At 38.9% G+C, this 16,874-nt stretch overlaps 1 protein-coding gene across 7 annotated transcripts in view; it reads right to left on the bottom strand.

Annotated features, from left to right (window-relative positions):
* The window catches only part of PHTF2 (putative homeodomain transcription factor 2), a 130,874-nt gene that overhangs the window by 105,623 nt on the left and 8,377 nt on the right, over positions 1-16,874 (bottom strand). For all 7 annotated transcript variants that reach the window (XM_061582137.1, XM_061582143.1, XM_061582141.1 and 4 more), the window contains exon 2: positions 603-681. In XM_061582137.1, coding sequence (XP_061438121.1) covers positions 603-647 — 45 coding nt within the window. In that variant the 5' untranslated portion in view covers positions 648-681. The remainder of the gene's footprint in view (positions 1-602; positions 682-16,874) is intronic.

The following is a 16,874-nucleotide window of genomic DNA, read 5'->3' as shown; positions in this document are numbered from 1 at the left end:
ATTACTGTGTGCCTCTGACTGGCAACAACTCTCCACGGTGTCCACATAGAGGTCTTTCCCAGCCCTGCTACCTCTGAACCTACAAGAGATTGAACAAGGGAACGTCTGTGTGCTAAGTTTCTAGGTGACCAAAGGAGTCTCTTCTGCTATAAGGATTGAACTGGCAGCTCACTCACTTCTTTCTAAACTTAAGTATATACCGATTCTAAAATTATAAAGCAGACAGCACAGCACGGAGATTCAACATAGCATTTCTCTTTAAGAACTGTATCAAAAGAACTGTACAGAAGCATTCTGTTCCCTATCCTTTGAATCTTCCCTGAGTCTGAAGGAATATCCTTACTACAAGTGACCATGCACCACAGATACTCAAATCCAAGTCAGGCTCCTCTCACATTTTCAGAGCTCCCAGAAGAGAAAATACACAGTGGGCAATGTAGGAGCAAAAGACTGAGGAGGAGGACAAGTGGCAGAGCACAAGCATATAGAGAAGGTGGTAAGCAAGCACTCTTAACAATTATTAGCAGTACTAACTAAACACCAAACCAAACTGAAACACGTTCTGTAGATCAATCATATAGGATTTACCTGAAAATGCTTACCTTTTTCTGGTACCAGACTATAGCATCTGTTACTTTGGACGCCATTTATTCTATGGCATTTATACAGTAGTCATTTTAGCTGCAAAGAGAAAGAGGCACAACTTTACAATCATATTCTAAGGTAAAAAAGTAAACAAACATGCACAACAATCTACTTTCAAGTTGGGTGGCTAGTCAAGTGAATATTTAAATATTGCTAACTACCCATCTCCTATTTAACCAAGTTTAAATCTTGCCAAATATTCAATAAAACCAATACTGTCTTTATGTACATGGCAGCCTGCCTTTTTATTCTATTATAGGGTTATCCAGTAGGAACTGCAGGAGTACAGGTGCTTTACTCCCAGTACTGCAAGAACCAGGGTTGGTCTCTCTGTATCACACCCATACATACTCCTAGTTTAGAAGTAGGCACCCATTTCCTTCAACTCTTTCTGAGGGGTTAATGTCTTCCCCTTTCCCAATTAGTTCCCATGGCATAGCTCCTCCTTGCTATTTGCTTAATTGCTGCCATCTCTGAACAGGAAGACTGGATTCAGGTCAAAGAATAGAGCAAATACACAAAATCATTACTGGCACAGGGCTAGGGTTGCCAAGTTGGTCAGCACTATACAGGATGGTGTTGGGGGCTACGCTTGTGCTACTGAAGGCTTCATTCTGTGAATACAAACACAGTACTGCTCCATATCGCTCAGCCTGTTAATAAGCAAACCATGGGAGTGTCTGTACATTTTGCAGGGAGCAACCAGCAAGACTGTATGCATGCATGCAATGGAATTCTCTCAGATATCATGCAAACTTGCCAGCCAAGTCTAGACTCTGAGCTTCTCCCACTCAGTCAAATAATGGTCTGCTATCCAGTGCTAGATAGTGTAGCTTCTGTGGGACTATCATCATTCTAGAAGGGCAGGCTGACAGTAAGACACAAGACACCAAATTCCAGTGCCTACAAAGCTGAAAAAACATTCAATTCACAGAAAAACTGCATTCTGCACATTCTTACGCCCTTTTTTCAAGACTTCTTTCCCTTGGAACTGTGTACATGCTGAGTCACTCTGCTATAGGTTCCAGATTTTTAAAAAATATTCTCTCTCATATATGGAAGGAATGGTAGCTACCATTAGAATTGCGATTCCATTGTGTACTACAGAGAGAGCAGCTCTCGTGGCTCCCTCCATACCTTCCAGCACAGGCAATTACTATTTCCTTTGGGCTATAGTTCCACAGTGCTATGCAAGTGATGATTACTGAGCCTTCTGTCTTGAAGACAGAAAATTGGGAGTGGGGGAAATCAGGATAGACTGAACTGTCCCCAACAAGGCATTTCCGGTTACTGTAGTCGATATTTTAACTTTTGTTTTAGTGAGGTTTTTTAATATATTTTGTTTTTTGTTTGTGAACTGCCTTAGAATTTATTTTCAAAATTAAAGGTGGTATATAAAGGCTTTTACTAAAATTAATAAATAAATGGATGTGCACTTGTTTGCCAATACTCTACAATTAGCAGAGAGAAAAACTGAGAGAAGCAGCAATACTTGACAAAGAGTGAAATGCTGTACTGTGTGTATCTCAGAAGCAACATGATTGCTTGCTTGCAGTGAATGTTTCCCTTGAGAGAGGAAACCAAGTGATTTCAGTTCAAACCCTGCAGTCAAATTATGATTAATAATCCTGAATTTTCAGCAAATTTAAATGGATGCCACAGAGTCCATTTTTTGTACCAATAAAGTAACTGCATGTGCAACTAAAGATGCATTTGAAGTTCTCTTTGAAGCAGCTCTCCCTCCTTAAGAGGCAAGCTGCTTGGAAAGTATTCATTTTCAAAGGAACTCTGTGAAATAGAGAAACTGATAGAGGACAAAGTCACTAGGTGGAGAACATCTATGAGATTCATAAACAAGGGGCCAAAACAGCATTCACTGCACGTATATCGCAGTCAGCAATAAAATGTTTGAGATTTCATTTAAGCACCTGTCATATTGTCTTTACAGTATTCAATGAATCCAATTATCAAGGCAAAGCTTACCAAGGTGAGCTAATGTATCACACAGTGGAAAAGCAAATTCCAAAACAGGTTATTTCTTGAAGGGTTACTGAGATGCCATTCATAAATGTTTTGTTCTGACATTTATTGAAATCATTTCTATACTGCTTTTATTTAACAAAATGTATGTACTGTTTGATTGTAATAAAACCTCAAAGCACTTTCCAAAAAAAATGAAAATTATCAATAAATGAAAACTTATTTTAAAAACATTAAAAACTAAGATTAACAATAAACTAGAAACAGATTAACCTCTACATGTCTGGATAGGCTTGTGTAAACAAAAACACTTTAAGTAGGCGCCAGAAAAAGTACAGCCAAGGTGCCTGCCTGATGTCAATAGGCAGGAAATTCCAAAGTGCAGGTGCAGCCACACCAAAAGATCAATTTATTGCCATTACAAAATATTGTGTGGCACCTGTAACAGTGCCAGCTCTGCAGATCGAAGTGATCTAGTGGGCAGGCATATATGGATAAGGCAATCCTGCAAGTAAACTAGTCCCAAGCTGTTAAGGGATGTATATACTAATAGTAACACCTTATACTTGGCCCAGTAGTAAACTGGCAACTAGTACAGATCTCTGAGGAAAGGTATAATATGCTGGCAAGGTTTCACTCCTGTCAGCAGCTGTGCTGCAGCATTCTGCACTAACTGCAGCTTCCATATGAAGCACAAGGGAAGCCCCTCATAGAGTGCGTTTCAGGAATCCAACTGTGATGTTACCAAAACCTGAACTACTGTGGTTAAACTCTCCCAGTCCACAAGCTGCTGTAGCTGTTATACCAGTCGCAGCTGGTAAAAGGCACTTCTAGTTACTGAGGCTACCTGGCCATCTAATGACAAAGCTGGATCCAGAAGCATCCCCAGAATGCATACCACCTTCTTCAAGGGGAGTGCAACCCGATCCATGGAAAGCAGTTGAACCATTTCTCAGACACAAAATCACTCACCCACAAAAATCACTCACCCACAGTGCCTCCATTTTGCCAGGTTTCAAGCTCAGCTTATTTTCCCTCATACATCCCACAACTGCATCCAGGCACCAGTCCATGGCCTGCATGGCCTCTCTTGATTCAGATGTTATGGAGAAATAGAACTGATGGTCACAGCTCAGCTTATATTGATGGCACTTTGCCCCAAAACTCCAAATAACCACTCCCAGTGAATTCACATGGACAGTACATAGCACTGGGATAAAATAGCACCCTGTGGCACCCCCCATAATGTAACTGCCAGGGGATCAAAAAGCACTCTTGCAATGCTACTCTCTGGACGTGGCCTCACAGATAGGACCAAAACCACTGTAACACTGCCCCAATTCCTGTTCCAAACAGCTGGTCCAGGAAGATATAATGGTCAATTGCATCAAAAGCCACAGAGAGATTAAAACAGGGGGGTGGAACAGAGAGGGGGTTGCCAATTTCCCCTTTTGCCCTTACAGGTTTTCACATCTCTAATTAAAGCATTACAAAATATCAAGATAAAACATTACAGTGGAAGGTCAAACACATGTTACATCAGGAACTAGACAACATTTTGAACATCTGAAAACAAAACCTTGTTTTCCTGCGTGATCTTGCTCCCACACAACGGAGACTGTACAGAAACTGCAATCACAATTATTACGTAGCCTGCCTCTAGATCTATTCATTAACTGTGGAATAGTTTTCAGTCAACATACAACCAGATAACACAGTGTGGATTACACAGCATAGCAGGATACATGCGCTCGCACACACCCCTCTTATAAAACACAGGTGCAAACTGACCTTAATTATATGTTCATTTTGAAATGCAGCGTTAGACTCTCCCAAGTCCCATAGAAAATAACACCTGACACAACATTCTAATGGTGGATCTATACTAGAGATATTTCTGAATATGTAATCCATTCCTGGCTCGAAGAGGAGGCTGAAGAAAGGACCCGGGGAAATTCTGGTTACAAATACCTCTGGTACTAATCTATTTATTTTTAAAAAGTATATCCAACCTTTCTCTACAAAATAAACTCAGGATAGTTAAACAAAATTTCAAACAGAACATAGCAGCATTACAGAATCTGAAAATAAGAATACAAAACACAAACGCTCACAAATTAATAACCAGCAACCAAACCAAATTCCTAGAAACAGCCTCAGTCAGTACTCAAAACCTTCTAAGAAGCCAGGTTTTCACAGTGCTCCTTAAAGTATATGAGGCCTGTGTACACACCATACATTTAAAGCACTACATATCCCCCTTGGAAAAAAATATTATGGGAACTGTAGTTTGCTGAGGGTGCTGGGAATTATAGCTGTGAGGTATACTCTGCATCTCCCAGGATTCTTGGGAGAGGGTTACTTTAAATGTTTGGTGTGTATGCATGCAGTGTCAGGGTGAGGCAGGACTCTCTGGGGATGGCATTCCAGAGTATCATCACCACCACCAAGTACATCTGGCTTTTGGTAGACTCCTGCTGAGGCAAGTGCACCTGATGCTGGAGTGCATGAAGGGATATACAGTACTCATCTGCCAGCAGAGATACAGTATTATGCTGGACCAGTCATTTTCTGCACACAGAAAGCCATCATAGTTCAATATGCTTTATACATTATGTATTTTTACATTTTCATTTTAGATTTATAATAGGCATTATGCTGACAGTGATATAAGTACAAAGTCAAATAAATTGCCCACCCAATGCTATCACACAAGCACTAGAAGCAGAGAATGTAATCTGAATAAAGCAAAAAGAACTGCTCCAAGTCTTATCAGAATTACACAACTAGCAGGAATGTAAAAAATCCTGGCAAATAGAACCCACTTGTACCTTATAAAAAAAAACTACCAACACCAAAATGCTACTGTGCATGCAGGCTATTAGTTATTATAATAATTATCAAAAACCAGTTGTATGCCAAGTACAATTTCAGTGGTCATTATCACAACTGTTGCCCTCGTTTAGTTTTAGGCCTGTAAACTAGAATCTGGGTTGCTAAAGAGAGTAGGAAGCTTGTTTTCCTCCTCCCATGGATGTTGTTGATTGGACTTGGCTACTGACTCCTGTTATTTGGGTTCCTTTCCCAGCTCAGTTAGTTCCTTCCGCTCCATCATACTATGACAGTATGAATAACACAACTCAATAAATCCTCACAGGATTAGAATTGCCACAGTTTGTGCTTTGCTTCATGTAACATCTGTATTTCTGTGGTTTCCTGTTTGTGTGTGTAACTATATTCATTCTCATCTCATTCTATGTCATGCCTTTTTGTAATAGAGAAAAATATTTTTATTCGGAACATTATTTCTATTTGCTCTATCTCTCTGTAATCTACAAAAACATCACATCACATAAGAAGCCAATTTGTGAAGCCACTTTTTAGAGAATAAGGCTACAGTCTGAGATTCTGACCAACAAGTATGTCCCAAGTGAGGCTTGCATCAAAGAAACATGTTTATGAGTAGACTGCAATGCTGCTGTCATTAAAGCTGATGCTTTTTCACACCGAGTCCAAATGGATGCCTGAAGCATATGCCAGGCTACAAATGCAGTGGCATACACATCCTTTAGATATGTTTAGGCAGATATCAAATAGATCAATGTAAACCTATTCATAGCATGCTTAATATTGTTATGAACAAGAACATTTGCATAATAAGTAATATAAATACTCAGGTATCATCCACATTGCACCACAGAATTGCCAACTTCTGTTCCAGTGCTCACACACAAAAGTTTAAAATTGTGTTTCCTCTTCCTGTTAGCAATTTAACTTAAAACATAATGTCTACTGTGAAATCTATTGAACACACAAACAACTTACATCAGATAAATTGGGAGATACATTGCTCTTTAAGTAGAACTATTGAAAGTGCTAGAATAAAATGCAAGAAAAGTAAATCAGTCTTACATTTTAACATGACTAGATTTCAAAAAGGGTTTTATGCTGGCTAAATATAAACATCTAATTAACAATGTTGTAAAAATACAATTCTCTTTTCCACAGAACATCATGTTTGTCAATGTGAACACTCTATTTAGTGAACTACAGCAGGGATTTCCCAACTGTATCCGTGAGCTTCATTCAGGTGGTCTGTGGCATATCTGTAAAAATGCAATTAAAAATCATATAGCATCTATCACAGTGAATCAATTGCTACAAGAGGTAGAAAAATAATTAAGTAGTACACCAAGACAATCAGCAATTTTAAAGTGGTCTGTAGAAGGGAAAGTTGGAGAACCACTGAACTACAGGTTAAAAATGGCAACTTTCATCCAAATTCTGAGTAGCCTTTGGGGAATATTTATTGGAGCAATCATCTGCTACTACCAGAATATGCCAACTCACTGCTGAGCATACAACAGAGAGCAAGATCTTGCAGGAGATCTGTCCTACACCAATTTACATGGATCCTCCCCAGGAGAGTCTATGCAACACTGATCAGGAAATAAACACAAAAGGAAATATATTAAATTATTCTCACATCCAGAATTCCTGGTGGCGATAGTGGAGTGGCTATTTAATAAACCACACTTAATCCATGGAAAAAGACTCAAAATCAATTTCCCCTTATAATCTGAATGACCCTTTTGAAATATTTAACCCAAATCTATTTCTCTTACCTTGACTACTATGTAAACCTGTCAAAGTCTACATACGTGCACACTGTAACAGCTGCAGGCTTGATCTTCAATTATTCAGCTCACAGGAACCAGAAATCACATTTAGGCCTAATCCAAGGGATATCCTTAACTGGGTCCCTTCACTGTCTTCCATTCACACACTGTAGAGACCACTGTGGTACATGAGGGCACTGTTGAAATGAGCCTTCCAACTCATCTGGATGCCCTGACAATCACTGAGAAGGATTCTACAGATGCTACAATCCATCTGTGTGCATAGAGCACTCATCTACAGAGTCCTTGCAATATACAAGTCCTCCATCCTCACACACAGGCCATCTTACCTTGGGTTCACTTCCTGATGGCACCTCCTATCTGGAGATGCCATTGGGGACTGAACCTAAGGGACCTTCTGCATGCAAGGCAGATGCTGCAATGGCCCTTTTTCTGCACTCACAACTTACTCAACTGTGCTGAGATATTAGGAGGCATTCTAGAATTAATCTTGGAACCCCTTATTGCCCATGGCACTGTTGTATCAGAGCACCAGGGCAAGCTAAGGACAGAACAGTAGATGAAATAGAGTTACCAGATCTCCGGCTTTTGGCCGGAGTCTCCGGCTTCGGGGGTGTTTTCTGGCTCCCCGGCCAGACCACGCCCCCCATCTCTGGTTTTCTGGCATGGTGGCACAGCAGCCCAGCAGGGCTGGCCACAGGGCAGGAGATCCCAAGCCGCCTGCCATTCCCCCGCTCTACTTACCATTCTCTCTGCTGTTTTTTGCGGCACGCACAGGTTTGCCATCAATCAAGATGGTGGCCGAGGTTTCCCAAAGGGGCTGAAGCCTCTGCCGCCATCTTAGTTGATGGCATGCATGCGTGCTACCCGCCCCGTGACGTCGCTAGGGCCCGCCTCGTGACGTCACTAGGGCCTGCCCCATGACGTCTCAGGTTTTGGGATGCTTCCGACCTGGCAACCCTAAGATGAAAGGCTGCCCTCTTAAACAAATACTATTTTTAAAAAGTTAAAATTCCATTTCTCAGAAAAAAGAAACATTCACAATAATTCAGCTACAATTTACCTATATGTTAAGAAGTGTGTATAGTGTACAAAAATTACACTAAAGGATACTTCCACATCACAGGGCTTACATGCACAGAAAATAAAACGTTTAGATACTGTAGACCCATATAAACACAGATGCAACACAATATTCCAGCATACCTCAGTCCATCAAAAACCCTCATAAAAATGTCTAATAAGAAGAATCACTTTTGACGTGTAGTGCAGAACAAACACACAGCGCTGGTGGAGGTTTAATGCTATTAGTACTACTAATACAGCGCTTTGTATAAAGGACTGAAAAAAGGTTCCAAGATAAAGAGACAAAAGATAACCAGGACCTCCTGCCAGACCTGGTTTCAAATCCCTGCTCAGCCACGAAGTTCACGGGGTGACCCTGGCCAGCAACTGTCTATCAGTCCAACCTACCTCCCAGGGGTGTTGAGAGGATAAAATGGGGAGGGGAAGAACCATCTTTGAGCTCTTTATATAAAAAGCAGGATATAAATTAAAATAATAATTAGAGCTTCCCAGCTACAAATGGAGTGATGGGAAGGCGAGGGGAGGGGGAGGAAGAGAGGGAATTCATATACAAAAGCCCCAGTACAGACCTAAACAATGGAAGTTTGCCTGTAAAAGGAGATGAAAAGTCTTAACACACATGCATGCACGCACACACACACGCACACACACACTACCTCACAGCCACTATCAGATCAGTGAGGTGAAGGGAATGAGGGGGTGGGGAGGCAATAATTATTATATCTGAAGAGACACCAGGCATGGTATGGATACCATTAGGACCAGCAACATTGCACAAGCATAATCAGAACAGAACTCAAAAGAAGCAATCACTAAACAAGATATGGCAATGAACTGTGTATCGAACTGAAACAGATTGGAAATCTATTTTCACGTGACGGGCCTCCTTAACACTGCAACCAAGGCAATTTTCAGTGAAAAAAACTACAAAGGATGTTTGGCAATTGCATGTTCTCTGTACCAGATTGTGTCATGGCCCCGTCAGAGGACTCCTCAGATGAGGATGACTCGGGAGTAACAGCAGCAGACCCAGGAGCAGCAGACCCAGAAGGAGACACAGAGGAGACTCCTGAGAATCCAGCTCCTTCTCCCCCTCAGCTGCAGAGCACCCCAGATACAGCGGAGGCCCTGCAGCCAGATGCAGACAGTGAACAGGATACTCCCCCCTCACCTGCAGAACGTAGACAGCAGAAGGTCAGGCAGAAGAGAGGCAGGCCTGTTCCCTTAAGGCCAAAACGCTGAGGGCTCACACCTGCTGTCAAACCTGCTCTTATAAGGCACGCCTTGGCTGCAGCTTGTTGCTGACTGCAACGTCAGGCGTGGCTTCGTGTATACCTAGTTTCTCTGCAGCATCTCTTGGACTGACCCCTTGGCAATTGATCCCGGACCTCTACTGACCTCGCTTCTGGACTTCTGACTTGGCAAGTAAGCTTCAGACCGGCCTGGCCCTTATCAGGTTCCCTCCTTGTTGGCCTGGCAGATTTACAACCAGACTGCCAGCTAAGGACTTCCCTTCCCTGCTAACGACCCAGGAATTTCCAGCCCCCACTGGCACTGCTGACTCAGTGCAGAGCTGACAGATTGTATGAAGTTTTCAGAACACAGAGACTCATTTCAGAAATTAGTACCGTGAATCTATGAGATTCTGATCAAGAAGAACAAACTACATTTGTGTTCAAGCGCCAAGAAAAAAATAAAAATGAATGTGGCCAGTGTTATTGAAGAGTTAAGTGTAGGCAGAAACCCTATATGCCCAACTACTGATTATAGCTACATCACAGCACCAACTTGATTTACATGACTCACTGGGATACTATGAATTCTCTGCTGTACCATGATCACTATTTAATACCAATGGGACTATGCATCCATGTCAGCAAAAAAGTAAATTAATTAAAATTTTGAAGTCACTTCTACCACCAACACAAAGTACTAGCACAACCAACAAAACAGTTAGCATCACATCTGAAAGCATCTTATCTGTTGCAATTAAGGATGGTATTGCAGAGCTACAAGCTGTAGAGAAATCAAAATATATTCAAACATGTAAAGATCTGACTGATGTATTCATAAAAAAAATCAGATCAAGTATTGGGAGCATGATGAAATACACCTGGTGTATGACACATATAAAGACAATTCTGTTAAGAGTATGATACGACAAAAGAGACTCCGGGGATATCACCCACCCAGTACAAAATCACAGACAGCACAAACATAGCAAATGTTACTGTGAAGAAGCTACTTTCACACATTAGCACTAAAGATGAGTTAACTACATACCTAGCTCATAAGATGCTTCAGCATGCAAAAAGGATTTTGTAGCTACATGGCACACAGGGTTGATAAAAATCAATTATTTTTAAAAAAGAATAAACAAATCAGATTCTTAAAATTTAAATCGGATTTCAAAGTTTTCTTAAAACAATTAGTAAAAAAAGAGCCTAGGTCAAAGATATCATCATGAAAACTAAATATAACATCTAACTATATTCTATAAATATGTTAACAGCAGTTTATGGAGATGGGATATCCTGACCAGTCCTACTCTGCAGGTGACGTAAGCTCTCTCTCAGCTGTGCCTCTCTCTAAGTTCAAAGATAGAGAAGGTCAATGAATAGAGAATTTGGGGAGATAAGAGCAGATCAGAAAAAGGTGAAGACCACTGCTCTTAGAGCACTAGCAACTTCTGCATGTGTAGAGATATTTTTTCTTCCTTTGGACTGATTCATTCTAAATTGAGAATGAAAAACTGGGATGGTAACTGAAAAAGCAGGAAAGCTTGCATTTCTATTCCAGACAACGAACAAGGAAAGCAAAGACTGAGTTAACTATGCCACCCAATATTTTAAGTTTCTCATGCTGCTTTGATTTAAAAATAAAATTTAGGCAATTTCAAAGAAACTTACATTTATGTGAAAACTGAAAAAGTTAACCATTCAAAATCCATGTGCACTTTTTGTTAATTATGTTGTTTGCTGAAGAAGAAAACTAACCAGAAGAACAAACTTATTAGTACAATTTAAAAGCCTGTTTGGTGGTAGTGATTCTGGCACATCATGACAAAAATATTGTGATTAATTGAACAGTTGGAGCTGGTTCATCTCCTGAATGACTTCACAAGTTCATTCTGCTTTAGCACTAAAATGATCAAATTATCATCCCTTTTTTGATGAAAATTAATTTGAAAACAATTCAGAATAATTGCTTAGTGTGTACCTGCCTTCTAATGAAACCTACGTTTCTGAATATTAAGGTTATAGTAAACAATAATGTGCTTCTTCTAAAAATGATGATTAAATAGAATCTTCCTCACTAGTGATTTAAACTGATTTAAATCATTAAAACTGAGTCCTTCAGAGAAGCAATTTTAATCAACCCTGATGGCATATAGACACAGCTGCCTTACATTGTTCTTTGGAGTTTCTTAGTAGTACCCAGGAAGAAACAGGTACCAAAATAATTCTACATTCCATCAATACCACAGAAAGAGGAGCTAAAAAACTTTATACATTTGCACAGGACACTGATACTTTGGTTCTAGCTGTACAAAGGTACCCAAGACTTTCTCCTGAGTCTTACTTTGTTCCATCTTCAAAAATGTTACATCACTTGCAAATATATTTCAATCACTAGGTCCTTTGAAGGCTTTTCATTGCCTGCATTTCACGCCTTGTCCAGATGTGATTGCACAGGTACTTTGTCAGGAAAAGGCAAATTTTCAAACTGGAAAGCATTCACTAATGTGACCAAAGACACCCTTCTTGCTTTAAATTCACTAGGAACACAAGACACAACTCCAAACATAGTATTTGATGAATTGAAAACATTCAATGCCAGGTCTATCGGACCAAAACCAGGGTAACTACTCTTGAGGAATTACGTTGATCCATGTTTTCTAGGAAACAGACTAATTGGGAAAAATTACCACCTACACAAGGTACTTTTATACCTGCAATGAAGAGAGTTAATTACCAAGCTATGATTTGGAACCAAGATGACCAAGCATGCCCAATAATTCCATCTTCTGTTGAACATGGATGGAGCATGGAGGATGGAGAGATATCTCCCATTCTTTATGACATGCCATGCGCACCAGATTCAATTCTGCAGTTGATCAGATGTTCAGGTGTAAAGAACAGATGCAGTCCACCCTGCAAATGCTTAGCCAACAACCTACTGTGTACAGACATGTGTGAGTGTGGAAGAAATGATGGCCTATGCGATGATTCTCACATTGGACTGGACCTCTCAGACGCTGATAATGAAGATGATGATGGTGACCATGTTGACTAAAGCCTATTAGGATATGCAATGTGTGAACAGTTATGTTACAGTAACAACTAACAGTTCCAATATGCAAGAGTGAATGAGTTGATACATCTGATAACACTGCACTTATATTACACATTACTATCAACATAAAAATGTCACCTATTAAACTTACCTATTGAAATACTTACCTATTAGATATGAAATATGCAATTTAACCCCACATAAAAAATAAAGTCCAGCAGGAAATCGTTTGTTCTGTCTTTACTACCTGTGTAATAGCCAAAACTAGTATTGAGATAGGGTTGATATTATAAATACACAAATATATATAAAAATTACTGACTTCTGAGTTAAAGATTTAGGGATCAAATTTATAGTTCTGTGAAATGCCTACAAAATGAGACCTTATAAATTAAAATCCATCTACGATTTACAGAGATTCTACAATTTTGTGAATTTTGATGGTGGCCATCTTGATGACATCATCAAAACTATATGCCACACACCATAGAGATATAACATGGAAATTATGTTATCTAAAGCTAGTTTCTGATCAAATAAAACCAACCATACATTTTTTTCACTAATTCTGCCACAAAATTACAACTGCTCTGCTACTAAATGTGAGCTTTCCTCCCAATGCAAATAGCAGTGTGGGGCAGAAGGGTTAAACTCCTCCTCCCCATCCACTGTAGTACTGTCACCTGACAGCTATTTACCATTTTTTAAAATCATGCACATTAGATATAAAAACGCATTTAATGTCATGTTTAGTTTGCCCCCAAAAGTACTCTGAAAGCATGGCTAAGAGATACACAGCTGACACTAGAGCAATATAAAAGTTTGATAATTATCTCTACTCTGACTCTATTACATTGTTAACAGTTTCACATTTAAAATTCAGGTTTACTAACATGAATATAAGATTATGTATTTAAAACATCATCTGGAAACACTTTTATAACAGTTTATTTAAAATATCACAAAGTTAGGTCTCTCAAATTTATAATCCAAAGTTTTATACAACTGCTAATTCTAGTCATGTGTTATGGTAAACTTCACACACAGAAGTGTTGGGTAAATCATGTCATATGGATATTTGAGCGGAGAGGAGTGAATCTGAGGACATTTATAGAGACATTCCCACTTCTCCTCTAGCGGCAGCACAGCTGTTTTGTTAGACCCATAGGACAATTTGGCGGTAAGACTGTAAAATATGTATTTAAAACCATCAGTCATCTAAAGGTTTTACAACAACGAGTCAAATGTATTAAATCATTGCTCAAATAGTGTTATACCACTAGTTGAAATTTTAAGAATATTTTTCCCTTACAGGTCTTTGGCTGCACTCAACAGCAGCCTTGCTGACATCTGACTACCCTAGATGTTTTTAAACTCATATTAATTTCATTCTGGAACAGTACACAAACTATGAGATGTCTGAGTACAAAATGCTGTTGAATGTCTTGTAATTTAGGAAGGTGTAAATATGATTTGGAGCCAATATTTGTTTTGCTAGATTTGGCTAAAGATTCCAGCGACATAAGGTATTGGATAGTAATGCCCTTTATTAAAATGCTTTTGATATAACGAAAGTAAGGCATATAATTCTTCCTATTTGATTATTCCCTTGGGAGCATCAATACATTTGGGGGAGGGGGGAATAAGAAACTGAACTCAGTGGCCTTTCAAGGTTCTCACAATACTCAGTGAATCTCAAACATGAATTCCTCAAAATTGTTACACTAGTTTTCACACTCATATATGCCATTAAACCTTAAAAATATTCACTAGTATTTATATAATCCTTTGTGCTATTCAATCATAGCTGCTCAATCCAAAGATATAACTGAAGAAATATACAATTGTTTTCTATACCCCTTCCTTTTGTCTTGTAACTATCTGAAAAATGATTACAATCTATAATAAAAACTTATTCTTGAGGCACTATGAAACAGGAACACAGTGGGATCCTTGTCTAAGACAAAGCTCTACTGCAGTAAATAAAATCATTCATCCATAAGGCTACAGAAAAGAAGGACTTCCCATTGCTTTCCAGTGGCCTCTGCCAGCAGATTTATGAATGGCAGCACTTTGCCTGCACAACTGAAGCTTTGTTATTTTGATTTAAGCAGAGATACTAACTTCTGCAATACATGAGCCTGCTCTTCTACTACTACATCATCACATGTGCCTCATTTGCCACCATAGCTTCACTTAAGAACTTTTCCAATATGAATATTAATAAGAGCATGGTATCAAACAATTTTCTGATACAGATTTAGCATTCATTAAAAATAATTATGGTAAGAACACAGGAAAAACAGGTTAATATAATTAACAACATAGTATTCAAGAAACGAATGCTGATGAAAGTTAAAGAGGAAAGCACAAAAGCAGGACTACAGCCAAATGTCAAAAACTAATGACAACAGAAGATTTATGTAACTTTAAAGCTGACAATGAGGACATTGAACTTGTCAAGGATTATCAATACCTCGGCACAGTCATTAACCAAAATGGAGACAATAGTCAAGAAATCTATAAAATGATGTACCGTTGGTACATGACTCCAGAAAAGTTGTCAAAAATGTATAGTAACGTTTCTAATGTTTGTTGGAAATGTAAACAACAAGAAGGATCATTTTATCATATGTGGTGGTTGTGTAAACAGGCAAAATTATTTTGGGCACAGATAGGTAGGATGATGCAAAAAATTTTAAAGATAAATATTCAGTCAAAGCCAGAATTTTTTTTATTGGGCTTTATGGATAAACAAATAGAAAAGAAATATGGAAGAATAATATTATATATGATTACGGCAGCAAGATTATTATATGCACAAAAGTGGAAAATGGAATCAACACCAACAACAGAAGAATGGCTATTGAAATTAATGGACTTAGTAGAGATGGATAAATTGACATGTTTACTTAGAGAAAAATCGACAGATACATTTCTTAAGGAATGGAAGCCTCTCTTAGACTTTTTGTTGAAAGATAAAAATGAAATGATGATAATGGGATTTGACGATTAATTAAGATAGACTATGGAGAAAAGTGATCTTGTATGTATTTAGGGACAGGTTTGATATATATTATATACTTATAGCTGATCTGTGACAAATCGGAAGTCAAGTTTTTTATTTTCATTTCTATTGTGTTATGTTTTTTGATTTTGTTTTGTTTGTTTTATGAAAATTTGAATAAAAATTATTATAAAAAAAAAGAAATCAGAAGAAGGCTAGGAGTGGGGAGGGCAGCTGTGAGAGAACTAGAAAAGGCCCTCAAATGCAAAGATGTATCACTGAACACTAAAGTCAGGATCATTCAGACCATGGTATTCCCCATCTCTAGGTATGGATGTGAAAGTTGGACAGTGAAAAAAGTGGATAAGAGAAAAATCAACTCATTTGAAATGTGGTGTTGGGGGAGACCTTTGCACATACCATGGACTGCGAAAAAGACAAATAATTGGGTGTCAGAACAAATTAAACCAGAACTGTCACTAGAAGATAAAATGATGAAACTGGGGTTATCATACTTTGGTCACATAATGAGATGACATGATTCACTAGAAAAGACCATAACACTGGGAAAAACAGAAGGGAGTAGAAAAAGAGGAAGACCAAACAAGAGATGGATTGGTTCCATAAGGAAAGCCACACACCTGAACTTACAGAATCTGAACAAGGTGGTTCGTGACAGATGCTGTTGGAGGTCGCTGATTCATAGGGTCACCATGGGTCATAGTTGACTTGAAGGCACATAACAATAATTCAAGAAACAATGAAGGCATTACAGAAAACAGAAAGGCAATTTGAGGGAGGACAGACAGGTTAAAAAGTTTTAGAAAGAATAATTCTAAAGGAGTAGCATCAGTTTCATATATAGGTAGCGGCACTTACTGCCAATATGTAACATTTTTTAGAATCAACACTGTGGCAGGCTCTGTATAATGTGGGAATTTAGCTCTAAAAGCTACATCTTTATGGTGAAGGAGCCATGAAACCTGAGGTATTTATCAGACATATTTATTAAAGAGTCTTCTGTACACAGACGAGTGGTGCAGAGCCTAATTGGGCCTGCCAGGCATCGGCAATTGGATTACCAGGCTGTTTTGAGCAACCATGACCACCTTTCCCACACCAGCTGTCATATAGGACACCAGACCCAACAAACTTCAAGCTGCAGCTAAAATGAATAATCGGGAGCTCTCCAAGCACATTTCCCTTTCTTCCTTTGAATT

Source organism: Rhineura floridana, chromosome 8 (genome assembly GCF_030035675.1).
Source record: "Rhineura floridana isolate rRhiFlo1 chromosome 8, rRhiFlo1.hap2, whole genome shotgun sequence".
Classification (NCBI taxonomy): domain Eukaryota; kingdom Metazoa; phylum Chordata; class Lepidosauria; order Squamata; family Rhineuridae; genus Rhineura; species Rhineura floridana.
This window is presented reverse-complemented; position numbering and strand designations above follow the sequence as displayed.